General features: G+C 48.7%; 1 protein-coding gene across 1 annotated transcript in view; it reads right to left on the reverse strand.

The window, feature by feature from the left end:
- Nucleotides 1-13,066: 13,066 nt before the first annotated feature.
- Nucleotides 13,067-27,911, reverse strand: part of STUM (stum, mechanosensory transduction mediator homolog) — a 75,881-nt gene continuing 61,036 nt past the window's right edge. Inside the window, exon 3 of the mRNA XM_007988264.3 lies at nt 13,067-27,386. Coding sequence (XP_007986455.1) covers nt 27,352-27,386 — 35 coding nt within the window. The 3' untranslated portion in view covers nt 13,067-27,351. The remainder of the gene's footprint in view (nt 27,387-27,911) is intronic.

Genomic DNA, 27,911 nt, shown 5'->3' on the forward strand with positions numbered 1-27,911 from the left:
ACAGGCTAACTCCCATGCCCTCCCACAGAAACACAGAACATTATCCTAGTTTCCACAAACACATCGAAACAGCAGACAAGTCATTTTTCTTGCTGTTTTACTGCAACAACTGTGGCCTGCTCCTGGCATTTCAAGTGCCACGCATGGGCCTGAGATGACAAATTCAACAAACAAGTGAGAAAGGGAATGGCAAGCCAGGAATGAGAAGATGGATTTCATGCTTTAGCAAGATGTGAGGGCTTGCAGGGTTTTTTTTAAAACAAGAAAATAACTAGTTGTTGTAATAATGACAACGATAATACACGAGAGGGGCCAGGCGTGGTGACTCATGCCTGTAATCCCAGGACTTTGGGAGGCCGAGGCGGGCGGATCACGAGGTCAGGAGATTGAGACCATCCTAGCTAACATGGGGAAACCCCGTCTCTACTAAAAATACAAAAAATTAGCCAGACGTGGTGGTGGGCACCTGTAGTCCCAGCTACTCAGGAGGCTGAGGCAGGAGAATGGCATGAACCCAGGAGGCAGAGCTCACAGTGAGCCGAGGTCGTGCCACAGCACTCCAGCCTGGATGACAGAGTGAGACTCTGTCTCAAATAATAATAATAATAATAATAATAATAATAATAATAGTAGTAGTAGTAGTAGTAATACAAGAGAGGGCCAAAGTGCTATCAGACACCTGCCTCAGTCTGCTTGGCCTGCCATAACAACACAGCACACACTGCATGGCTTAACTGAAATGTATTTTCTCACAGTTCTGGAGAGTGGAAAGTCCAAGATCAATGCCAGGCTAGTTCAGTTTCTCAAGAGGGCTCTCTTCGTGGCTTGCAGACAGCCACCTTCTCACTACGTCCTCACACTGCAGAGAGTACACTCCTCTGCTTATAAGGCAACTAGCCCTATTGGGTTAGGGCTTCACCTTTATGACCCATTCAACCCTTACCACCTCCTCACAGGCCCCATCTCCAAATACACATGAGGGGTTAGGGCTTCAACATTTGAATTTCGGGTAGGGGGCGGACACAAACATTCAGTTGATAATGGTGCATCTGTTGCTAACTAATATCCTGGATGGTTTTTAACTTCCAACCTGTACCTTTTCAAGCTTGTGAATGAGTAAAGCAGTTTTGCGGAGGCGGGGGGTGGGGGGGGTGCCATGCTAATTTCTGTGACTTTCAATGTGGCAACACGTGTTTGGGTTATTTTAAAAATAGCTTCTGCAAATTATGGACAAACAGTATCTTACAGAGCCAGTTTGCTGTCGACAGCAGCCCTGTTTTTATTTCAATGGGAAAAAAAAATGCCCAATTTTAGTCATGCTTTCTGAGAACACGTGCTGGAGTGAGATCAAGACTGCCGCCTACAGAGACGTCTGAAATAGCCTGGCGCCGCCTGCAGAGGCTGCCCCCTTCTGGACGATCTGGTGCATTACAAGGTGCCCAAAGAAAAGGAAGATGGGTCGGGAGCTCAGCGACGTCCAATCGTGTACCCCCAGGAAGGCCTGGAGAAGAGAAAGCTCCCTTTCTTTCGTGGCTTCTCCCAGCCTGGCTACATCTTTGCCCTGGCAGAAAGGCAGTGACCATGGCAATGATGAAGGAATCACCAAAACCAAAGGTTAGGGAAGGCTTCCTGTGTGCTGGGCAGGGTGGTGCACACTGTACGCAGGTTACTTTATTTCATCTGTACAACAGCCAGTTGAGGGGGTGTTATTAGTGTTGTCGTAAATATCTGTATAAATTAGGAAACATGCTCAGAGAGATTGAATAATTTGACCAAGTTTGCACAGCTAGTGAATGCCAGAGCCAGGATTAGAGAACCCAGATATAAGGCATGGCGTGGCAGTGGTCAGGTTTGCAGGCACATAGCATGCAGTGTGAAGAGGGCCATGGTGGGGTAAACATGAGGCTCCACGGGGCACAGAGGAGGCCTGACCAAGGAGAGGGACAAGAAGGTCACTCAAGGGAGGCTTTGCAGAGGATGTGGCACCAGGAGGTTGGAGGATGGAGCAGAACATGAAAGTCACAGAGACACCTTTAGAGCATGCTTCTTCTGGAGTCGCTCCAGGCAGTGGGAGCAGAGGACCCTCATGGAGCTGGTAAGGGTGTCAGGGCTGGATCATGGCCTGGGGAGCCAGGGTGAGGCGTGGACTTTCCTGCAGTGACAAGCAGGTGTCCTTGGAGGCTGTCAAGGTGGGGCATGATGAGATCACATTTGCATGTGATGGGGTCACTCTGGCTGCCTGTGGCTTAGAAGAAAGGAAGACAACGCGAGGAGATTCATTAGGAGGAGGTCAGGTGAAGCAGAGGAGAGATAATGGGGTCCTGAAGTGAGGTCAAGGCCATGAGCAGGGGAGATGCTGATGAGGTCGCACGGATGCCCTTCCACTGTGGCTGTGACAGGGTAGGCCTGGGTGCCCCGAGAATGACTGACTGATAGGCCAGAAGCATGGGGATGGCCCTCCCTGAGCTGGGAGCATGGGAGGAGAGGCAGGACTGGAGGGCAGGGGAGCAGGGAATGAGTTTAGTTTAGACATATCTAGTTACAGGTGGCTGTGGGACATCCACCTCTGAGGCCAGCTGGACACGTGGGCCTGGAGTTCAGGAGACAGACCTTGGCAGGAGTCATGGGGATAGCATCAGAGGATTGCAGGGGCACCGCAGGCAGGCAGACACACACTGCCATGCTCAGTGAGAAATGCAGAATTCAGAAGTGGATGTGCCAGTGAGTCCTGAAGTTTTAGAATTAAAAGAAAAACATCAGATTATTAACAGAGATTGGTTTGAGTGATGGGATAATGGGATCATGAGTGGTTTTTCTTTTCTTTCTTTTTTTTTTTTTTTTTGAGACGGAGTTTTCCTCTTGTTTCCCAGGCTAGAGTACAGTGGCGCGATCTTGGCTCACTGCAACCTCCGCCTCCCAGGTTCAAGCGATTCTCCTGCCTCAGCCTCCCAAGTAGCTAGGATTATAGGCGCCCACCACCACGGCTGGCTAATTTTTTAATTTTTGTTAGAGATGGGATTTCATCATGTTGGTCAGGCTGGTCTCTAACTCCTGACCTCCTGTGATCCACCCACCTTGGCCTCCCAAAGGCTTTTCTACCTTACAGTTTTTTGCTTAATTAAAAATTTCCCAACAAGCATAATTGGCTTTCATAATCAGAAGCATGTACATGTGTAAGGATTTTGTTCTGGTTACTGCTTTGTGCCCAAATCATTCGGAATCCTCCTGACAGAGATGGGCTCCCCTTCCATGTCCCCGAGCCCTTCTCTTTTGGCACTTATTCCACACTATAAGTAGTCATCATCTTGGCGTCCCCAGCTGCAGCCCGGGGCCTGCTACATAGTGGCAACTTGGAAAATGTTAGTTAAATGAATGGAAAAATAGAATTTAGAAGGCCTACCACAGCCCATGTACTCCAGTGAGCAGATGAGAGGCCTTGGGACCACCTCCATTCCCCACCACCCAGGATTCATGACAGTGCCCTTGTCAGGATTAGAACAGCATCTGGGCTTGGGCAGGGGCAGTGACTTGCTGTTTATGGAGCTCATAAATTCTTAATAAAATCTGTTTATATATATATATAAAAAATCTAACTATTTGTGAATGCTTAAACTCATGAAATAAGGAGCAATAACGAATAACATATCAACTCATACATCAGTGAGCTTGTTTAAAAAGCTATGCTACTTTTGTAAGGGACAATTTGACAATAAGTATTCCAATTTTTTTGTTTTTTGTTTTTTGTTTTTTTGAGGCAGAGTTTCACTTCTGTTGCCCAGGCTGTAGTGGCGCGATCTTGGCTCACTGCAACCTCTGCCTCCTGGGTTCAAGCGATTCTACTGCCTCAGCCTCCTGAGTAGCTGGGACTACAGGCACCCACCACCACATCTGGCTAATTTTTTTGTATTTTTAGTAGAGACGTGTTTCACCATTTTGGCCAGGCTAGTCTGAAACTCCTGACCTCAGGTGATCTGCCCACCTTGGCCTCCCAAAGTGCCAATATTACAGGTGTGAGCCACTGCGCCTGGCCAGCATTCGAAATTTTTTAAGCACATACTCAGTGGCCCAGCAAAACTATCCAGGTTTTTTATTTACAGATACCATGACCCACAGGTCAAATGACATTGGTACAAGAATGTTCCTTTCCGGGACAGTAAAAGATTGAAGATGACCTCTGTGTCATTGTGGGGGCTGGTTAAATACATACATCCACCTTGTGCAGCTCTTAAATGAATGAAGCAGCTGTCAGCACTGAGAAGGAGCACACCCCAGGTTGTATTGTTAACTGGAAAAAAAGCTAGGTTGGTAACAGTTTGTGATAGCAAGGAATTCTCTAGTAAGGACCCTTGTTTCTGGAAAGGAGACCCATCAGTGAATTGGGGAGGAGGGAGGTGGAGTTCCTCCCACCAAACTGGGTCCTTCTGTTACTTTTAGTTTTGTACCAAACCTCTAGGTACTGCCTATATGAAAAAATTAATAGAGTAAGATAAATAGTAGTGAGACACAATTTATCACAGGCTATAGCCAAAGATGTATAGTAAACCACTGTATATCAATGATATGTTTTCCCCTTTCAAACAAAGTTCTGCTTAGAAGGAGTAACCTTTGGGAAGCCAAAGCAGGCCAAAGTGGGAGGATAATTTGAAGCCAGGAGTTCAAGACTAGCCTAGACAAATAGTGAGAGCCCCATCTCTAAAAAAAAATTTAAAAATCTGAGCTTAGTGGTGAGCCTGTAGTCCTAGCTACTTGGGAGACTGAGGTGAGGAGATTGCTTGAGCCTGGGAGGTCGAGGCTGCAGTGAGCCATGATTGTGCCACTGCACCCCAGACTGGGCAACATAGTGAGACTCTGTCTCATAAAAAAAGAAGTAACCTCTCTCATTTTCTAGCAGCAGCACAACTGTTTGTTGTATCTTTTTTTTCTGTCCAGGCTGGAGTGTAGTGGTGAAATCATGGCTCTCTGCAGCCTCAACCTCCCATGCTCAAGCTATTCTCCAACCTCAGCCTCACAATAGCTGGTACTATAGGTGCGAGCCACCACACCCGGGGAATTTTTTAAAAATTATTTTCTGTTGAGATGGGGGGTGTCACTGTGTTGCCCAGGCTGGTGTCGAAGTCCTGGCTTCAAGTGATCCTCTCCTCTTAGCCTCTCAATATGTTGGGATTACAGGTGTGAGCCACCGTGCCCAGCCTTTTTGTTGTATCTTAACCAATTCTCTTGAAAGTTAAGATGGGCTGGGCGCAGTGGCTCACGCCTGTAATCCCAGCACTTTGGGAGGCCGAGGCGAGTGGATCACTAGGTCAGGAGGTCCAGACCATCCTGGCTAACACGGTGATACCCCGTCTCTACTAAAAATACAAAAAAAAAAAAAAAAAAAAAAAAAATTAGCTGGGCGTGGTGGCGGGTGCCTGTAGTCCCAGGTACTTGGGAGGCGGAGGCAGGAGAATTGCTTGAACCCGGGAGGTTGAGGTTGCATTGAGCTGAGATTGCGCCACTGCACTCCAGCATGGGTGACAGAGCGAGACTCTGTCTAAAAATAAAAATAAAAATAAAAAGTTAAGATGAAGGGATTGTTTCATTGTTTCGTTTCGTATGGTTTTATTCTGAATGAAATTGTGCAGCGTCTGACGTTTCTGCCTCTTTTCATTGCAGTCCCATGAATGGGTCATGGGAAGAGCTAGCTGAGGACTCCCATTTTCTTGGAGCAGGTGGACCTGCAGACACTAGATAGTCTCATGGGAAGGTAGGGAGGGATGGAGGGGTCACGGGGAGCCCCTGGCCCTCACCTGCCCGAGTTCTTGGCCGCCTCATTTTGCTGACCTGTGCGAGAAGACTCACACCGGCTGTGTGGTGTGGTGCCCTGGAGCCTACACAGCCGCTCTGCGCCTTGTGGTTTTGAGCTTCGGCTCGCTCCCTGTGCTATGGGGATAACCTCAGGCTCATGGCACCCTGAAGGAGGGAGCCCCCTGCACCTTCTGGGTGACTGGCAGCCCTGAAGTCCAGCAGGGCCTCCCTACACGGCCACAAAGGATTTCCTGTGCATGGCTGCCCCTGGAGCCCGCAGTCGGGGCCCCTGGGTCTCACTCCCGAGCCCGGGTCACCCCAGGAACCACCTGGAGCAGCCAGAAAGTGGCCCAGGGTGCGATCTAAGGGAAGAAAGGGGACCTGGGTCCCGGGGAGTGGGAGGCCGGTATCCGGGGAACCGACCGGAGGCGAGCGGTACTGAAAACCACGCGGGGCCAGAGAGCAGAGGAGTGCCGAGGGCAGGGAGGGATGAGGTGTTCTGGGGTCTGCGGGCTGAGTGCTGGCCCTGGAAGGTGAGGGCCCAGACGGGTGGACAGGAATTCTGTTGGCGCTCCTAGAATAGAGCGAGAGACCCTCCTCGACGTTCTCCGCCTCAAAGCTGTCTGGAACACTGCCTTCCCCCACCTCCTTCCCGCAGACTTCCTGCCACCTGCTGGGCCTGGGGGCTTGCAGCTCCCCTGCTGCTGGTGTGGGGCCTCGCAATCCCCAGGCCCAGCTCCCTCGGGCTTGTGCCGCCAAACCTTGGCGTCTCTGAGAACAGCATTTGTCATTTGAGATTTTGGCGTCTACTCAGGTGTTAGTTTCCGAGGCCTGCGCGTCTGTCGGGACTGGGGTTCAGGCCTGAGGCAGCCTGGGTGGTGGAAGAGGGGGTCAGACAGGCACTCGGAGGCTCAGAGGACCCGAGAAACCACAGCACACTGTCACAGATGGGAGTATCCCCGAGCCACCTCACTCATTGCTGGGGAAGGCCCCCGTGCCTCCTGGGAGCTTTGCCAATGGCGCTCAATGACCTCTCTGTGCTTTCTTTGCATCCAAATACCTTCCCCTCTCCCCTCCCCCACAGGTAAACATCTCAGCACTGGGGTTGCAGAGGGTGGGGAGAGCTTGAATGTTGCCTGTCTTGCATCCTGCCTGCCAGGGCTAGGAAGGGGGTGGGGGAGACACAATGATGAACCCCTGATGTGAGGGTCTGGGGAACCCAGAGAAGAGAGGCCCTTCCTGGCTGTCGCCAACTGGAGTGTGGGTTACCAACTGAAGTAGGGGGTTATCAGCCCCGCTGATGTCCTCTGTGTGGCTGGGATAGAGCAACAGAGCAGGCAGAGCAGTGCTCGGGTCCACCTGGGGGCTGAGGAGTCTCCAGCCCTGCTCAGGTCTATGAGAAAACTCCAGAAGGAAAGAATAGGAGCAAAGGTGAGAGTGAGCCAAGGGTCCAGTGGTCTGGATGAGAGGTCGCTCCGCAGAGGGTGCTGGGTGGACCCTCTGACTTGGATAGATCATTATGGGCCCAAGGACCGCAGAGGCCAGTTCCTTCTTGCAGGAGGCAAGCGTTTCCTCTTTTTGTATTTGTAGGAAGAATTTGTGATAAAATGACGTTAAGTATTCTTTAAATGAAGTTGTTAGTTAGAACTAAATATAACAGAAGAAGTGCAAAACTTACCTTTGAAAACTATACAACATTACTGAAAGAAAGTAAAGAAGACCTAAATAATGAAAAGATATCCCATGTTCATGGATTGGAAGACACAATATTGTTAGAAAATGGCAATATATGTCAAATTGACTTACAAATCTGATATAATCTCTATCAAAATCCCAGATGGCTTTACTGCAGAAATTGACAAACTGTTTTTAAAGTTCACAAGGAAACAAAAAGACCCAGAATGGCCAAGACAATCTTGAAAAGAGAAGAAAGTTGGAGGACTTACATTTCCTGGTTCAAAATTTACTACAAAGCTACAGTAATCAAGTGGTACTGGCATAAGGATATACATATAGACCAACATATATCCTTATGGGATAGAATTGAGGATCCAAAAATAATTCCTCACATTTATGTTCAATTGACTTTTGACAAGGGTGCCAAGATAATTCAATGTGTTGGCCAGGATGTGGAGAACTTGGAACTTTATACACTGCTGGTGGGAATATAAAATGGTGCAGTCATTTTGGAAAACAGTCTTGCAGTTCCTCAATAGGTTAAACACAGAATTACCATGTGATCCAGCAATTCTACTATTAGATATATACCAAAGAGAAATGAAAATATATGTTCACACAAAAACTTGAATACAAATGTTCCTAGCAGCATTATTCATAATAGACAAAAAGTGAAAACAACCCAAATATCTGACGATTAACGAATGGATAGATAAAACTGGTATATGCATACAATTGAATATCATCTGGGAATTATAAGAAATGAAATGTTGATACATCCTACAATGTGGACGAACTTAGAACTCATTATGCTAGTGAAAGAAGCCAGACACAACAGATCCAGACCGCATGTTGTATGACTTCATTTGTATTAAATGTCCAGAATGAGCAAATCCACAGAGGCAGAAAGCAGATTAGTGGTTGCCTAGGCCTGGGGGGTTGTGAGGAAATGAGAAGGAGCTGCTAATTGGTATAGGGTTTCTTTTTAGGGTGGTGCAATGTTCTAAAATTGATTATGGTGACTATCAATAAGAATAACAGTGTAACCCTAAAAAGAATGATAAAGATATATTAGACACAACTTTATGCTCACAAATTTAACAATTCAGATAAAATGGACAAAGACACAAACTACCAAAATTCACTCAAAAAGAAATCCATAAATTGAATAGTTTTGTATTTATTAAAGAAGATGAACTTATTGTCAAAAATCTTTCCACAGAAAAAACACCAGGGCCAGATGACTTCACTGATAAATTCTACTAATCACTTGTTTTAGTTGCTTTTTTTTTTGTATAATTCTTTTGGACTTTCTAAGTAGACCATAATGCCATCTAAAAATAGAGAAAATTTTACTTTTTCCTTTGCAATATATATTTTTCATAAAAAGTTCTTTTTCATAATTCTCTATATGATTCTATACTAATTTTTCCAGAAAGTAGAAGGCGGGAAACACTTTACAATCCATTTTATGAGGTCAGCACTAACCTAATACCAAAACCAGACAAACATGTTGTAAGAAAATGACAGATCAGTATCTTTCATGAACATAGAAATAAAAAATTTTAACAAAATATCAGCAAATCACATCCAGCAATATGTAATAAGGATAACTTATGACTACATAGACTTTATCCTAGGGATATAAAACTGTTCTAGATTTGAAAATTAATCAATGTAATTCATCATATCAACTGTTTAAAAAATACATATGATATTAATAAATGCAGAAAATGTATTTTTAAAAATGCAACATTCATGGTAATAATGTCAATGAATTAGGGATAGGACATTCCTTAATATGCTAAGAGTTTCTACAAAAAACAAAAGCAAGAACACTTGCATTTGCCATTATACTTAATGGTGAAAGATTAACTCTTTTTCTCCTAATCGGAACAAGGAAAACATATTTCCCCTCACCACTCCTATTCAACATTGTACTGGAGGTTCTATCCACTGAAATAAGACAAGGAAAAGAACTTTTTATGAAAAATACATATTGCAAAGGAAAAAGTAAAATTTTCTCTATTTTTAGATGGCATTATGGTCTACTCAGAAAATCCAAAAGAATTGTACAAAAAAAAAAAAAAAAAGCAACTAAAACAAGCAAGCTTTGCAAGGTTGCAGGATACAAGGTAAATACACAAAAATCAATCATATTTCTATATACCAGCAATGAACAAATGGATATTGATATTTTCAGGACAATATTATGTATAATAAATAGCATCCCAAACCATAAAATACTTAGGTATACGTCTAACAAAATGTTTAGAATCTGTATGCTGAAAACTATAATGTTGATGAAAGAAATCAAAGGGGGGCTAAATATAGGGGGTGATAAATTATGGTCATGAATGTGGAGACTCAGTCTTCTTCAGATGTCAGTTTTCAAAATTGTGGAGGGAGGAGCAGGTAGCTCTTGCAATTAAACTCTGGGTGGAACAGGGATAGCACTGGCCTTGGGGATGACAGCATGAGACATTCTCCCTCCATCTCTCATCTCTGCTGTCCTGTGCATGCTGGCCTCTTGCTGTATGAGGTGGGAACCTTGGTTATGGGTAGCTTCAGGAGGAAAAATCATTTTCCCATAATACCAGTTAGAAAGATCTCATTGAAGATCCTGATCATTCCATATTAGCTCAATGAGAAGGACATGCTATTGGCCTGGCTGGGGCCACAGGACCACCTTTGCTCAGGGAGGGGTGGGCTCTGGGACTGGCAGCCTCCCCAAGAACCCTATGGGGCTCATGAGGGAGGAACTGGCTCTTGGATTACGGGGTGGAGGGCAGAGACCAGCTTTGTCTCACGCCGGTGGACATGGCTCTCGGGCTGGACCTGGAAGCCGGGCAAGGTTTGGGTGGGGAAGTGTGAAGGGTTGTATCCCACTCAGGGGACAGCAGGTGCAGACTGTGGGGACACCATCATGCTGGAGAACCGGGTGCTCAAAGCAACAACATGGATTTCTTTGTAATAAATTCCATACATCACTACCTCGGCTTTTTTAAAGGATTCTGGATGGGTTTCGAGTTTTCCCAGAGGCCAACAGCAGAGGTGGATCCTCTATCCCCTGGCTTCCGGGGCTCCCCTCCTGGTTTGGAATCTCAGAAGATGGGGTAGCTTCTGGGAGTTTGAAAGTGCTTATTTCTTCTATTAATGGCATTCTTAGTTTGAGAAGTTTCTTTGCTTTCTAGAGTTTTTTTGTTTTTTGTTTTTAGCATAGCTATTTTTGATGAAAATATAAATATCCACCCCTCTGACTGCGAGACAGCTGTAGGCTCCTGCTCTGAGCAAAGATAGGCCTCCTCGTCTTCCTCTGAGAACTCTCCCAGACTGAGTCCCTTTTGGGGGCCCTGAACTCCAGGTCCAGCAGACACAGGAGGCACCAGCCCAAGGAGCTAGTCACAAGCCAGTCATGTCCCAGTGAGGACGATGCCTCCCCTGCCACTCAGGTCTCCAGGTTATCCCAAGGATACTGGCAGGGGTGAGGGTCCCAGGAGCAGGTGCACAGCCATGCCTCCCAACAACCAGAAAGCAGTTGGGCTCTAGAAGTATCTGAGGCAACCCAGGGCACAGGAGAAACTGTTGCCCTGAGCCATGAATGCACCACCACATTCAGGTGACTTGCCATGTTGTGTCTTATCTTGCTTTGGGGATCCCCCCTCTCCTCCTGCTGCCTGCCAAGTGAACATCTCAGCAATCTCTGTGTCACATCATTGTGTTAGTTAGCTAGGGCTGCCACAACACAGAATCACAGGCTGGGTGGCGTAAACAATAGAAGTTTATTTTGTCACAGCTCTGGAGGCCAGAAGTCCGAGATCAAGTTGTAGGCAGAGTCGGTTCCTTCTGAAGCCTCTCTCCTTGGCTTGTAGATGGCTGTTTTCTCTCTATGTCTCCTCATGGTTTTTGTTTGTTCGTTTGTTTGTTTTTGTTTGTTTTTTGTTTTTCTAGGCAGAGTCTTACTCTCTATGTCACCCAGGCTGGAGTGCAGTGGTGTGATCATGGCTCACTGCAGCCTCGAACTCCTGGGCTCAAGAGATCCACCCACCTCAGCTCCCTAAGTAGTTGGGAACTTACAGGTGTGTGCCATCATGCCTGGATAATTTAAAAATATGTATTTTAGAGATGGGGTCTTGCTATGCTGCCCAGGCTGGTCTCAAACTCCTGGCCTCAAGTGATCTTCCTGCCTCAGCCTCCCACAGTGCTAGAATTATGGGCATGAGCCACTGCACCTGGCCTGGTCTTTTATCTGTGTGCTGTGTACGTCTGTGTCCTAATCTCTTCTCTCTTTCTTTTTTTTCAGAGACAGGTTCTCTCTATGTTGCCCAGGCAGGACTCAAAGTCCTGGACTCAAGTGATCTTCCTACCTCAGCCTCCCAAGTATCATCTCTTCCTATAAGGACCAATCATGCAGGATTAGGGCCATCCTAATGACGTTATTTTAACTGAATTAACTCTTTAGAAAGCCTGTCTCCAAATACAGTCACATTCTGAGGTCCTGGGAATTAGGACTTCAACAATTAGGAGGGGACACAATTCAGTCCCTAGCAGCCACTGTGTGAGAAGGTCTGCATGACCCAGCTGACAGCCACCCACCCCTGGGCAGTTTTTCATCCCAGCACCTCAGGGGTTGCCTGCTGGCTGGGGGTGGGGGTAGGGCCTGGGGAGGGGAGCTCCATTCAGGGAACACGCCCACCCTGCTCAAGGAGCAGCCCAGCCTGCTGCTTCCTGGGCAAAGGCTCATCATTGCTTTGGTTGAGTGACATTGCGGTGGCTGAATTGACACTTTCAGCTCTGTGTGTCTCTAGCAGGTAGTGAGGAAACGTGAGGGCTGGGCTGGGCTGGGGGTAGCACTTCTGTCCTAGCTCCCCAGCTATGCATACATGGAGGGAGTCCAGCTCCTCTTGTCCTTCCTTCTGGTTCTTGATCATGGGCATGAAGGAAGGAAGATCCAGGCCCCCTGGCTCAGTGAATGTGCCTGCTTTCCACTCTTGCCGTCGCCCTATTACCTCAGGCAGGTCCATCCACACGCCCAGAGCAGGTACTTAGGGCAGCAGGTGATGCTCCAGGTGAAAGGGCCGCCTAATCCTCTCCTCACAGGGGGCCAAGAAACCTCAACTACCATTTCTAGAAGCATCTTTGGTCAGGGATTCAAGAAGGTGTCTTTCAAGAAGGGAGAGGAGGAAGAATCCCTGACCGAGAAGCCCCATGGGACATAAGAGACTAGATAGCAGTGGCTCCACCACTACCCAGCTGTGAGTCTTTGGACAAGTTGCTTAACTTCTTTTAGCCTGTGTCTTCAGATATTAATGAGACAGTAGTCTCAACCATCTTATCTATTTGGGAAGATAAAATAGCACAGATGAACATCCTGGAATGTGGTAGACACTCAATAAATGCAGGTTCAGTTGGAATCTCTTCTTGATGGAAGAAAGTGCTTTGTAAACATATGTCATGACACAAATGGCAACGGTTATTATTATTATTGAGACGGCCAGATAGGAGGGAGCTCCTGCAGAAACTCCAACCAGCCTGCCCACTGAAGTGGGGGCTCAGGAAGTTCAGGATATTTGCAACAGAGGAGCCTGGCCCCTCGTCTTCCTAGATGGAACCTGAGATTCAAGCTGTGGCAGAAGTGCTCTAGCAGGGATTCCCCGTAACGCGACTCCCTGTTTCCCCCTTTTCTTCCTTTGCATCCAATAAAACCCTGTCTCACTCACCATTCAAATCGTCTGCAAGCCTGAATTTTCCTGGCCATGGGACAAAGAACCCCATCTTTAACTGAACTAAGGAAAAGTCCTCCAAAAGTTTTGGTGCCTCATTTGGGGGCTCGAGAAGTGGTGAGTGAAATGGGGACTCAAAACCTCCCACTGTTGCTCCTAAGCGTTTTAATCCTCCAACTTCTGAGGGTGGGCCAAACATGCCCCCAAACCCGGGGGGCTCCCGAGGGTCGGGAGAAAGGTCCTTTCCTTACTTTTGGGGGAAGGACAGGCCAGCGGGGGCTCCTTGCTCCCTCTCCCCTCTGTGTAGGAGCTGGGATGCATGGCCCAGGGGTCCCACACAGCTGGCTGGCTTGTTCCAAGCCATGCACCACCACAGCAGCCTTCCCCTTCCCCAGCCAGGGGGTTCAGCTTCACTGGGCAGTAAACTTTTCTCCCTGATGGAAGAACCACTTGTATAAGAGTAAGAATAAGAGGTTCTTCCCCAGGGATTTTTAAACCTTTTTTCTTTCCTCTTCTCCACCCCGTCAGCAGTTAAGTTTAAGCAAGTTTTTTTTTTTCTTTCTAGAAGACATTTTGCTAGGCTAGGAATGATAAGAATCCCTGTTTATATTCTCTGTAAAGCTTTAATTGTGAAAAAAGGATTTGTGGGGCTAATGTTGGGCTGTGGCCAATCTGATGTGCTTTGCAAGTCTGTATGGTTTGTGCTGCAAGCCTCCATCTTGTTTTGCATGCTGGGGCATGGCCAGTAACCTCTTGGCAAGGCTTTAACAATCCTGCCTTAGGGGATGACTGTCTCTGGTTGGTATCTTCATGTTCTCCTTGTCCTGTCCCTTAAAGGGTCCCACCCAGCAACGGGGTTTTCTTGTGCCTGTCTGTATATGTATGTGTGTGATGTCTGTAAAAAGAGCTCTAATTAATTTGGCCTATAGAAAAGCGCTTGGATCAAAAAAATTTTTTTTTTTTAATTCTTTTTTTTTTGAGTTGGAGTCTCGCTCTGTCACCCAGGCTGGAGTGCAGTGGCCGGATCTCGGCTCACAGCAAGCTCCGCCGCCCGGGTTCACACCATTCTCCTGCCTTAGCCTCCCGAGTAGCTGGGACTACAGATGCCTGCCACCTCACCCGGCTAGTTTTTTGTATTTTTTAGTAGAGACGGGGTTTCACCGTGTTAGCCAGGATGGTCTCGATCTCCTGACCTCGTGATCCGCCCGTCTCGGCCTCCCAAAGTGCTGGGATTACAGGCTTGAGCCACCACACCCGGCCAAAATTTTTTTTATTTTTATTTTTTGAGATGGAGTTTTGCTCTTGTTGCCCAGGCTGGAGAGCAGTGGCGCAATCTTGGCTCACTGCAACCTCCACCTCCAGGTTCGAGCGACTCTCCTGTCTCAGCCTCCTGAGTAGCTGGGATTATAGGAGCACACCACCACGCCCAGCTCATTTTTTTTTTTTTTTTTTTTTTTTTTGTATTTTTAGTAGAGATGGGGCTTCACAATGTTGGCCAGGCTGGTCTCGAACTCCTGACCTCAGGTGATCTGCCCACCTCAGCCTCCCAAAGTGCTGGGATTACAGGTATGAGCCATCGCGCCAGCCTGGATCAAATATTTTTCAAAGGGAATACAAAATCTGTGGTACCTTTCAGTTCATGTGACTTTAATCTTTGAGAAATAAAAACAGCTGTGAAGATTATGAATGCAGGTCAGATGCAAAGTTTGCTAAGTGTTTTCGGGTTATGAACTGCTTTTTGGGTTTTGAGAACTATTTGACTTGCCGGCTTCATAACTGGTAAGGCTTGGGGACATATGGAACTAACCAGGCCCTTAACTAAGACGGCAAACCTTGACTGCAGTTAACACACAATTCAACTTACCAAGTTTTACCTTAAAGTTAAAAATTGCTAGGAGTTACGATTATGACATGTAATTGAAACTACCAAAAATAGATTTACATGCAAGGGGTGTAAGAAGAGTAAAATGTGAATTTTATGTAAAAGGTTATAAGAAGACATGGACATGTAAACATTTGCCTAGGGTTAAAGGATTATTTTGAGTTAGATAGGGAAAGCTGAAGGTTCAAACAAGTGGTGGAAAAGCTGTGGAAATTAATCTTGCAGAAGAGGTTCTCTGTGTGAACATGTTGACTAAATGTAAAAGGGTTATAAAAAGCTTTTGCTTCTTTAAAATTTCTGAGTCATCATTTTGAGAAAATAAATAGTTTGTGGTCATCTGGAACTCTATTTCACAGTATCAGGTGCTTTAAACATATTTAAAAGGCTTCTCGAAATCAAACTTAAGTTTCAAAATGGTCTTTTCTGATACCTGGCTTTTCAGATGTTTCAGAGGGCCCCTGAAACATCCCAAAAAAAGAAGTAAACAGGATTATTTGGCATGTTTAGGTACCTGGGATTGCCAAAATGATTTTCAGTCTTCTTTAGGTTATACTTTTGTGAATACTGATATATGTTCCAAAATTGTATGGGATTTCTAAGATTCTAATGTCTGAGTATATGCTATCAATCATAATTAAGGTTGGTGTTTTAAGTTATTGTAAACCACAAAGATAACCAAACAGTGTCAATTGTGTTTCTAACTGTAACTACCCTGGATGTTTTGTTTTGATTCTTTTCAAAAGGAAGAAAGAATGTCACTTTCTAACAGGTCCCGGAGCTCCAAGTTTATCTTGGGACCTTAAGGTGAATTCACAGTTGTTTGAGGATACAAACCCATGGTTGGGCTCAGCTTTAAAAGGTCTTGTCTGAGATTCCTTGTGGAACAAACTCGCATCAAAGCCAATCCAAAAGGCCTGTGTAGAAATAATTATTCTTGCTGCACTGTATGCAATTAATCAGGCCAAGTGTAAGACTAAAGTCTATTTTGCAAACCATTCAGTCCTATGATTTTTTTTTTTAACAAAAATGAGGACTGGAGAGAGAGAAATCATGTTTCAAAACTTATTATACATTTGTCATTAAATTCTAAACTCATTGGTTGTTTTTAAGTTTTCACCTACATTTTAGACTAACCCTGCTTGCTCCTGTGAACCAACCAGCAATCTCCAGCTGCAGCTCAGAAAGAAAAAAGGCATGGATAATGTAGAAATCTGAATCAATATTCTAACTCTGAGCAATTATCCTGCAAGTCCTGCCAGGTGATTGGAATAAATAGGATGCCTATCACTTGGAGGTTTCCTTTTTGGGAAAGTAAGACCAAAGCCAAGCACCATGCACCCAAACCCTCACAAGCATTACTATAGCCACCAGTTATCTGGTTGTGTCACAAGACATCTTTTTCTCTCCATTGTTAGATGAGGACTCAATTCCACAGTTTCACCTTAGCATTTGGCTTGTGATAAGGAGTCCATGCAACCCCCTGAGACACATTTTTGTCCCAAACTCAATTCCAAGCTTTGAGTCAAAGTCCTAGGAAGGAAAACTGGATCTGAGGGATCCAGAGACAAATGACAACAGAGGTTAAAAGGCACAGTGCAGGTGAGCGTGGCTCATTCCCACCAATTAAGCCAACCCCAAGCTTCCTGTTTCATGGATAAATCTATGTCATAAATGAGGTCTAGGGAACTCCAAGGCTACTGACAGTAGGAGATAGAGGCATAGGTGAGAGCAGATAATTCCTATTCTCTAGGCCTTCCCTGCTTCATGGGTGCAAGCCCCTTTGCCACTCATGGTGGCACCTGCCAAGGTCACCAGGACTTGGGGATACAATGATGGAACAGGGAAAGAGGACATTCTCATGTACTCCGAGTATCTGCTAGGAAGAGAAGGGAACCAGGGACACCTGCCCCCCACTTTCCAGATGGGCAGCCATTCATCTGCAGTCTGTACCCCTTTCAAATGTACCCTGAACCCCTAGGACTCCTTTAAAAGGTGTCTTCTTTTTTCCTTTCTTCTCCTCTGTCCTCTCTTCACTGATAGGTAATTGTGTCTCTGTACTATGGGACGATTCCCTCAGGTGCATCCTGCGAACTGGAAAGAGTTAATTTCCCAAACCTTAAACTGTTTGGCTTAGGATTAGGCTCAGGGGAAGGGAACTCAGAAGCCCAACATGCTAGCAAAAGGGTCCAGTTTTTGCCAGTCGGGCTTTTGGCCTCCCTCTCCCTGTGCAAACTGGTAAAAGGTCTCAGAATTTTTGAGCTGTCCTTACCCCTCCCCTTGTTTCCTTTTTTTTTCTTTTTTCTTTTTGCCCAGGCTGGAGTGCAGTGGCATGGTCTCGGCTCACTGCAACCTCTGCCTCCCGGGTTCAAGTGATTCTCCTGCCTCAGCCTCCCGAGTAGCTGGGATTACAGGCATGCACCACCACGCCCAGCTAATTTTTGCATTTTTAGTAGAGACGGGGTTTTCACCACGTTGGCCAGGCTGGTCTCAAACTCCTGACCTCAGGTGATCCACCCACCTCGGCCTCCCAAAGTGCTGGGATTACAGGCGTGAGCCACCGCGCCGGCCTGTTTTGTTTTGCTACATGTTTTCTAATGACCCTGTTTGCCTGTTCTTGCCTTCAGGCCTTCCGACTCCAAACAGTCATGCAACCAGAGCCTCTGATGATGGCCTCTTCTGCTGGGAAGCCTTAGACAGGCATCTGAGGGAGCTCTGACTGCCATTTCCCAAAAACAGTGCCCCCTGTCAGCAGGAAGCCGTTAAGATCGGTCTTCATCCTTATCCTTCATCTAAGGGCAGTTAGGTGAACGTCTTTAGAGGGGAAATGAGAGAGCCAGGTGGGAGGGGGTCCTTGCAGAAACTCCAGCCAGCCTGCACAGTGAGGTGGAGCCTCAGGAAGTTCATGATGTTTGCAGCAGGGAGGAGCCTTGTCCCCTCTTTCCTGTGTGAAACCTGGTACTCAAGCCGTGCCCAGGAAGCGCTCTGGCAGGGACTCCAGCCTAGCGAGACTCCCTGTTTCCCCCTTTTCTTCCTTTTCACCCAATAAAACCCTGTCTCACTCACCATTCAAATTGTCTGTGAGCCTGAATTTTCATGGCTGAACTCAGGAAAAGTCCTGCAACATTATCACCCCAAGTTTTTCCTGACGTGTTCTATATAAACTGAATCTTGGGTCTCATGACCCTTCCCTAAGGCTTTACTCAGAGGCTGACTTGGTATTAGGAGCCCAGAAATGTTCATCTTGTTCCTCTTGGGAATGAAGACTCATCCTCTGGATTCGGTGGCCCAACATGCAGCCTGCACTGATTTGCCTCCCGGGGTTCCCCACCTGGGACTCTCACTGCACCAGGTTTGGGCCCTACTCCTCCTCTGAGGAACGCATGGGCAACCCCATCCTCAAACCCAAGCACTGCCTTCCCACCTCCTCGAGTCCCTTGTCCCCTGCACATCCTCATGTGTCCCTTCCTGTGACTGCCACTGGCAAGCATGAGCCTCTCCCAGGGCCTAGGGTCTAGGGTGTAGGGAGTTGTGGGGAGCAGATGCCTTCGTGTTTGTCACAGCCCTTTCCTTCTGGGGTTGAGGAGAACTCTGTCGGCAGGGAACACTTATTCATCCCCCAGCAGAAAGGCAGTGGCTGGCTCAACGCACGTCACCCTTCTTGAGGTTAAGAGACTTGGTGCTGGGAGAAGAGAGGGAATGTTAGTGCATGCAAAGGGTTTCCTCCCTTCACCTGGCAGTGCTGGAAGGATAGCTAACTCTATCTCCCATTGTGCCTTCTCATGAACCCCTCTGAAGCTGAATGACTGCAGAAGAATCCTCCAGCCAGGAGCATTCCAGTTTAATCTGAGCACATTGAGTATTTGGACAATGCAAATGATCACAAAATGCTCCCTAGAGTGTCTGGGGAACTCTGAGAGTGCCTTGGGTAATTGTACTGCCTTGGGCTTCAGATCCTGGTCTTAGCAGCGACTGAAGTCAACCTTAGGCACAGATGCCATTTCTGGGACCTTGGAGAGGCCATTACAGTAGAGCTTCAAGTCTCACCAAAGGTTGTGCTTTGAAGATGATTCACTCTTTTGGACAACAGCAGCATCGAGGCCATTGAGACTGCAGCCTCTCCCCAGGTAAGTGGACCCTAAGAGTGCTGGGCTGGCCTAAGGAAATGGCAGGAGGTGGGGCAGGGCCCTTCCCTTGGGTGTGAGTGACAGGAATGACACCTGGACACTCGTTGTCAGAGCACTCGCCCCCCCATGGCACCCAGCACTGAATGCAACGCTGCAGATGCAGTTTCATTCCAGACCCCAGCCTGCAGCTCCTGGTGCATCTGAAACCAGATGGCCTGTGTTGTCAGCCCCAGCAGGCCATGATGAACACTGAGCCACCTGTTGAGTAACTCCCCAGGGATGAAGGAAAGCACGGAGCTTTCTTCATGCCAAACACAACTCTTTCATTGAACGCTATTAGATTTCATTGTGTTACATTGCCTCTGCCCGTCAGGAGATTTTGGGATTCTGATTTATTCATCTAATACACTTATTTCTCCTTATCCACAAATTGGTAAGTTCTGTAGGTCTTCATCCCATTATGAGTGAAGGCAATGGCTGGGTTGTGGATGCAATTCTCTCCCAGGTGCACCTGTCCTTCGTTATAACTGAACAGGTAGTTATACATTCTCCTAACCACTCTCACCCAGACTCTCATTTATTCAGAAGTCTTTGTCAAATATGTATGTTGCCCACATTTCCCTCATCAACCAGTCTAACAATGAAGAGCAGGAAATGAGCTGCATCTGTACACTTATTCTTGGTAAACCCAATCTGGGGCCTGATGCTTGATTTAGCATGCAAATTCCTGGTTGCAAAGGGATCAGATTATCAAAGATGAGACTGTTTGAAGAGTAACTTGCACAAGCCTTTCGGAAGAAGGGGAATTCGGGAAAAAGGTCTGAAAGAACGCAAGACCTGCCTTGGGGAGGACAGCCTTCATAACGCAAAGCAAACCAATAGCAAAGGCTGCAGAGGTGGGATGAAGGCGTGTTGTCCCAGTCAGAGATCTGTCCGATTCGGAACACGGGAGGACACAGGGATTTGATAAACTACCAGAAAGGTCACAGGAATGTTTATTACAACATAGAAAAGAGGGAAAGGAAGAAAAAGGTTTCCAAAGTCGTATTTCCAAGGCTTTAAAAAAACACAAACTTGGAATGCCAAAGAGATGTCATGCTTTATATATTTATAATAGGAATGTGTGTATGTATAAATATGTACATGGAGATATGTACACAGGTTTTGACTATCATATATGGTGTTTTTCATTGCATGTACAGCAATGCTGCTTGAGTGAAGGGTTTTAAAGCTGGCAGAAGGCTGGAGAATCTGGAACCCTGCTTGGCCCCTAGAGGGCGCAGCGGAGACCCCTGAGCAGCTCCCAGGGAAGGTCTGTGGGGCTGGGTCCTGAGGGTGCAGGGGAAAGTTGAGCTGCAGGCGAGCTTGGGCCCCAGGCTGCAGGGTTCCAGACAGGGCAAGTCTGGAAGCGTCCCTAGGTCCCCGACATTAGACGTTTTCTTCCAAGAAGGGTTCCAGTCATTGGAATAGGCTGGAAATACCCTCATGGCTGGACTGGGGTGGGGTAGGCTCCCAGCGGGTCAGGGTAGAAGTGAGACAAGAAAACTCCAGGAGCTCAGAGTCTTCTCTAAGAACAGTGAAAACGCACAGCAATTAATTTCACAGAAAGAAGAGAGACCCAAACAAAGCCAATCACAGTGTCAAAACACTGCAAATCACAACACAACACTCATTTGTATGTAAATTAAGTTGATACACACAGAACCAGTTATTTTGTTTTTTTATATGTTGTTTTTAAAAAAACGACACCACACACAACAGCAGGGAACTTAGCCGATGAAAAGGGCTGGCCACAGGTTCTCATGGGTGCCCAGGCCTTCCGGGGTGACGGTGCCCATGAGGAGCCTGATACAACCACCATCACTTTGTCCCTTGCTTGAAACATCCAATCAAGTGCTAACCCAGAAAACAGTGAATGGAACCTCCCTCCCCCTTCTTTCCTCCCTGGTTCCTGTGCTGGGGCAGGTGGGTGGGAACACTGCCCCTCTCCTCTGGTCAGGTCCACCTTCCCCTTCCCACAGGAGGCCAAGCTGGGGTCGTGGGGAATGGGCACAGCCGTTTGGTGCTGAGCCCACTCACCCTAGGAGTGCATGGGAGGAAGAGATCCACAGGTCAGGGTCCTGGAGACAGGAAACAGCGTGTGCATGTGGTCTGGGCAGGGGTCACGGGTGTGATGAGGGCAAAAAGTGCTGCCAACCAGCGCCCATCCCGGAAGAGGGGGTGTGGGCTCCTTTGGATATAAGTCCCAATCCTGAGGCTCCAGGCAGACCCCAGCCTGCTTTCCCCAGCGGTCAAAGGTGCTGGGAATGTGTGTGAATGTATGCCTCTGTCCATGTGGGGGTGAAATGCAATGGGGATGGACTGTGGCATCCACACCTGCCTGGATGGTTGGCATTTTGGCAAATTCAGGCAGAGAGGGAGAAGGGTTGGGGGCCGAGGTTCCCTGCTAAATGCAGATCCAGATGACTTGCACTGGAGACTCAGGACACACACACGGTGGACGCTACAGGGTACCTTTCTGCCCTCTGCGGTAGCATCAGGAGGGGAGAGTGGAATTGGGGGCCAGTGTTTCTGTTCAGCTAGAATCTTGCCAGCCTCAGCGAGAAGGCGAGGCCTGGGCAGGAGAGGACAGCCCTTGCCCAGATGGGGCTGGCCCTCCAAGCCCTTGGCTCTGACAGAAATGGGGAAACAATGGCTGCCTGAGCCCTTCTTTGTTCCTAACCTATAGATGGGTAAACTGAGGCGAGAGGCAGTTGGAGAGACGCCAGCAGTCATAATAGCACTCAGGCCGGAACTCACTCCTGGGCCACAAGGGGACATTTGGGGTCACTCTGGTTGGGATTCTTCCTTTCTCTGCATGACCTGGGATTTAGGGCCGGTGCATGACTGTCGGAGCGTGACCATCTCCATGCCCCCATGATCCCGTGAACATCCAGCTCTAAGAATCTTGCGGGAAGAAAACTGATGAAAAACACAAGCCCCTGAGCCTCACACCCATCTGCTCAGGCTGAGCTTTTTTGTGATTATTTTAAAGATCCAAGCCAGTCAGAAGGACCACAGTCACCTCCCCTGACTAGGCTGGCATCTCATCCCTAAACCCAGTGCACAGAAGTCTCTGGAGGCAGAAGGGGCAGTCCTGTCCTGGAAGAGTACGTCCCCACACCTGCCTCTGCTCACCTTGCAGCTTCACCTGTGGAGGCTGGGACGGCAGGATTGTGGAGGTGAGGGCATCCTTTCCAAGCACAGGACCACCAGGCCCACTTTAGCTCTCACTGAGTGCTTGCTGACGAATTAATGCAAAGCATAGAGGTGTTCCCCTGGTGAGGACTGCCCGAGGCCACTACCTGAGTGCTCACTGAACCCTCTGGAGAGGAAACCCTGTATTTCTTCGCCTGAGGCCCGGCTTCTTTCCTGGGAGGGTTGGCAGCAAAGGCCTCAGGCTGCACCCTAAGCCGGAGGCCTCCAGCCACATACAAGGTCATGGTCTCTGGGGAGCTTAGGTGCAGCTGGGGTGCAGGGGGTGGGGTGCACTTTAAAAGTGCTCTCCCACTTCCAATCCCTCCAGTAAAAACCCTCCAACAAAGCCAGCAAGAGGGAGGAATAACAGTAAACTCTGCTTTCAGCCACTATTGGGGAACTTCCATTTAAATGACATTGACCCCAAACATTTGTGCAATGCTCTGGGCTTTCTTTGCAAAATTCACTAACACCATAAGAAACAGCCAATGCAATTAAAACCTAAAGTGGGCCCAGGAGCCTAGAAGGGACTCTGAGGAGGCCGGGCTCTCCACCCTCAGGCCCAGGGGTTGGATCCTGGCAAAACTGAAGTGAATTCTCGGAATTGCAGGCCTCTGGGCAGGGAAGGGGTTAGCTAAAGAACAGGTTTCAGGGTTTTTGGCTTCAGCGGTGTTTTGTATTTTAAAGAGCCACACTGGTGCAGAAGGATCAAGGCCCTCTGAGCTTCCCCTCCTCCTCAAGGACCTCAGGCCTTCGGAAAGCCTTTGACCCCGGTCCTGAGGTTTCAGCCCCGCTTTGCGCTGCCTTACACTTGGTGTTGGGGTCTGTGCCTGGCTTTTCTTTTTGAGAGCCGGGCCCCTTTGCCCTCCTGGGGAAAAGTTAACCATGCGGCTTTTTTTTTTTTCTGCAGTTCTTTTTGCAGCATCCTCCTTACTGCTCCCGAGCCCTGGGCGTCCTGCATGAGGCGGAGTTCATCTCACACCTCTGAGATGCCTGTGCCAGCATGGCTGGAGCCCCGGGCTAGGAGAGTGGGCAACTTGGTCCTCCGCATTAGGATGGGGAAGCTCCTACTACCAGCTCTCTCTCTGCCACCATTCCCCGACACCCTCAGGAAGGGGCACCCTTCTGGGCCTGCCTAAAGGAGGGAGCATGGGTGTGAGGGCTGCCCAGGCAGGTGGGAGTATGGAGCCTTGTGGGGCAGGGTGGAGGCGTCCAGGACCTTCCCAGGAGGTTTTGCCCAACTCCCCCTGAGTGATGACAGGTCTCAGGAGGGGGCCACCCCCACAGATGGGAGGGAGAAGCTTATTTTCCTGGCTTGGGGTAGGGGCGGCTGCTGAGGGGATGGAGAAGAGATGGTAATTTACGTCGCATGTTTAGTGACACAATCCAGATGCAGGTGGGATTATGTCACTAAACATGTGACATAATCACCCTATTACTCCTGAGGGGCAAGGAGCCCTCCACAGGAGTGCTCTGGGCTGCCTGCAATTCTGCTCCTTCTTCTGGGAGTGCTGTAATGAGTGTGTGGAGGGCACAGGCTGTGAGGGCGGCCCAACCTGGCCACTTGCCCGTCCTGCCACTTAGGAGCCGAGTGTTTTAGGGCACACGGCTTACTCTCTCCTGGAGCTTCTGCTCTGACATGTGAAACTCACAAAGGCATCTCCCCTCCCAGGAGCTAAAATGCCCTGCACCATGCCTGAGTGAGGCTGCTCTTGGGGCTGGATGTGTGGGTCTGGGGCAACTGAGGGTGGGAACCATGCTGCCTGCCCCTTCCTTACCATAGCAGGGCCAGCGGTGTGGCCAGCTGGAGTGGGCCCTGGCAGCAGAGCTCTGCAGCCCCAGCGTTAGGCATGGGCCGGGGGCCGGGACCACAGCCAGGAGCCATCAGAATCCTGCCACTCCCATGGGGACCTGGCCTTCTCAGCCTGAGGTCCTTGATTCTAAAACTGACTCAGAGCTTAACATCCAAATCAACAGTCTCCACCATCCGCAGGACATACCCAGGCTACCCACAGCTCACTCTGGCTTTAGGTTCCCACTCTGACCCAAGGGAATGGCCACCCTGATCCCCGTGTCACAGTTGGGTACTGGGAGCATCTCATTGCCTCTGATGTTCTCTGCAAGCCTGTGATTCCTGCCCTAAACACCCACAGCCAGGGAGCGTCCCATTGAATTCCAATGGACAAAAGGCCCCAACCTGGAATGTGCCCTGCAGCTTCTGAACCAGCAGCCTTGTCTGCACTATCCAGGCAAAGCCCAACTTTGTCACCAAAGGACTGTGTGTCAACCAAGCACTTGCTGGCATGAGAACCCTAATTTTCAGCTGGCTGGTGCTTGAGAAGTTAACTCTGGCCCTGGTCTGAGTGGCCAGCTGGAACTACTTGGAGTAAATCAGCCACTGTCACTTACCTACTGAAGATGATCATGCTGGAGACCACAGTCTAATTTAGAGGGGCGGGGGCGCTATTCTGAACTGGTCCCGCCCACATGGCAACGCTCACAGCTTCATTCAGGAGACAGGCAGGGGCCTCTTGGCTTCTCCTACACATCAGTTACGCAGAAAGGGGCCTCCTCCTGAGGCTGATGTGTTCCCAGGTTTAGAGACACAGCCCTCAGGGGACAGGAGGATCTGGGGGCACAATGGCCCTCCACGCACACAAACAAACCCTTGTATTAAGCTGTCCCACACGGGACCCAGGGTGACACCTGCCACTCAAGAAAGTCCCACCTGCGTCTGGATTGTGTCACTAAACATGCGACATAAATTGCTATCTCTTCTTCACCCCCTCAGCAGCCGCCCCCAGCCCAAGCCGGGAAAATAAGCTGCTCCTTCCCATGTGTGGGGGCGGCCCTTCCTGAGACCTGTCATCACTCAGGGGGTGTCGGGCAAACTCTGGGGGCGGTGTGGGGTGAAGGGCTGTGGGCTGGTGGGCATGGGAGGGGGCGGCTTCCTGCAGCTGAAGCTATTTTATCTGAGTAGAGGGGCGGCTCCGTTCTGACAGTTTCCTCAAGAGCAGCGAGCACCAGCCTGGAGGATGCCCGCTGCACACAGCAGAAGGTTCTAGCTTTTTAGAGAAAACCAAATCTGATCCCACACCTTGAAGACACAGAGGCTTCCAAACAGGAGAGAAGAAGGCAAAGGCCTGGGTTGGGGTCTGTAAGAAGAGAGGACAGGACACAACAGACACTGCCAGGTGTTCAAAAACAGCAGCCCAGCCCCAGGTGGCAATGGAAGACGAATAGTAGCTAAGGGATCCATGCTGAGGGGAGGGTGGCAGGGCCCGCTCCTCGGGCAGGACTGTGATTAGAAAGCCCAGTGGATGGGTTAGGTGGGCTGAAACCCCCAGAATGGTGGCCACTGCTTCCCAAGCACTTTGATCCAGCAAAATCCCTTCTCCCGCCCTTAGGGAGTTCTGACAGAGTCTCTGATAGACAAACAAGCCCTTCAAAGAGGGACACGCCCAATGGCACTGTGTCAAGTGGAGTCAGAAGCTTGACTTTGGGCCAGCTCCACCTGTTAGCATTTCCTATGTTAGAATGAAAATGAAAGGAAAGGAAACAGATATGTAAGTGTCCATCCTCTTAGTATGATTTCTCTTGATTGATACTTGATCCACAGTAGTCTGGACAACTTCTGCTAGATTCTCCCCACTCCGGGCCCCATTAGGGATCTAGCCCTGTCCCAATCACTTACAGAGGGGCTCCTTAAAGAGGCCTGTGGTCCCTTGGCAACCGAAGGAGTCCCTGTGTAATGCTGACAATTTCACCCTCCTAACGCATCTGTTTGCAGATCCAGGTCCACAACCCCATACAATTGTTCTTGCAATTCTGAAACCCCAAAAGCTCTCAAATGGTAAGTTTTTCCCTAAGTTACTTAGTGGCAAAATTAGACTGAACTGAGGTGAGGCTATTTACAGTTTGTATAGATCCCAACTGATGGGACTAGTCACATGTTCCTCCGTAGAAATATTCACGTGTCTCAGGTTAGGTGGGATATTCCACACTCTGCCGGGAAGTCAGAAAGCGTACGATAAATGGATCGCATTGTCTTTCTCAAATCTAACATTTCTCAATTGAGAGACACATCTGGCCCCAATGACTTCAGAAAAAGGAATGTGGGCCAGAAATGCTTTTAAGTATTGGGAGAAAGACTGCTCGTCTGCCCGCTCCTGCTTCGGTCTAATAATTTTGTATATAAACATCTGGCAGTTCTGGCAGTTTCACCCCAGGGAAGGAGCCACTCCTCTCCTTCCCAGGAAAACACAGGTCACGACACACCCAGCCCTTAGATTTCAGCTGCGAGGAGGCAGGGGTGCGGTCAGGGAGGCAGGCCCAGGAGACGCCTGTGGGACTGGTCTCAGGCCAGCTCTGGGCACAGTGGGCCTTTCCACGCTAGAGTGGAGCCAGGCCATCCTTACCCCCACCCTGGTGCTGCCCCCAGGAGACCACACAGTAAACACTCAGATTTGAGGGCACCAGATTTTGAGGCGGGTGGGGTCCCAGAGGACGGGTCTACCACGGTCCTGTCCCCTTGGTGAGCCCCTGCTCACCCAGACAGGGCCTGGTGTGGCCCGGCCCAGCTGCTGTGGCGTGCCCTTGCAGTGGGCAGTGGGTACAGCAAGGCCGGTTGGAGCCTGCTGGAGCATCCCAGCCTCTCTGTGGGCATTCTCATCTCCACCCCACTCTCTGATGCTCTGGTGGCTGCGCCCACAGTGCTTTCCGGAGCGGGAGGGGCTGGCAGGCCTCACAACCTGCTGAGAAAAGCAGATGCGTTTTCAAAATAAATAATATTTTTAAAAATACCCCCTTTCCACCCCCAGTCCAGAAAATGGCAGAAGAGAACATGTAAAGGTCCTTGTGCCCAAAGCTGCCTGGTGCAGCCCTCACAGGGCCCCCCTGGATCTCCCCAGCGGCTCCCGTGGGCTCACAGCTGCTGTGGGATGCCCTGCTCCTTGTAGCCTGTGAGGAAGAAGCAAAGGAGAGATGGTTAGACACCTGCTTCCTTCAGGATTTCTCCAGGAGGTGCCCCTAGCCCAGAATGCACACAGGAGGCCTTGTTTATACTAAGGTATAAATGACTGCTACCATCAGAGCACAGCTTTTCCCAAGGGCTTTGACTTTCTAATGAGAAACAAAATAATCAGAAAGTGTGGAGTACTGGGTCTCCTGGGAATGTTTGTCGGGCTGGCATTTGGGGTGGGAGTTAAAAGGCTAACGACGTGCTCCTGAACCCACATCTGGAAGCCACTCATAGACTGGTCTGGTGTGATTTCCCAATGCAGAACCTTGGGAGTAGGTGTCAGGCAGGCTTCCCTGAGGGTTAAGAATCTGCTATGGGTGGATGGAGAGGAGGAAGAAAGGAGAAAGATGGCATACAGAGGGGAGCAGCTATCCCTGTATGCTTCCAACCTGCTGGACCATTACAGCAGGAAAAGGCGCCTGAAGGCTAAACCTTTAAAATATTGATCATGAGTCCTTAGGGAA

This window comes from Chlorocebus sabaeus, chromosome 25, assembly GCF_047675955.1.
Source record: "Chlorocebus sabaeus isolate Y175 chromosome 25, mChlSab1.0.hap1, whole genome shotgun sequence".
Taxonomy (NCBI): Eukaryota; Metazoa; Chordata; class Mammalia; order Primates; family Cercopithecidae; genus Chlorocebus; species Chlorocebus sabaeus.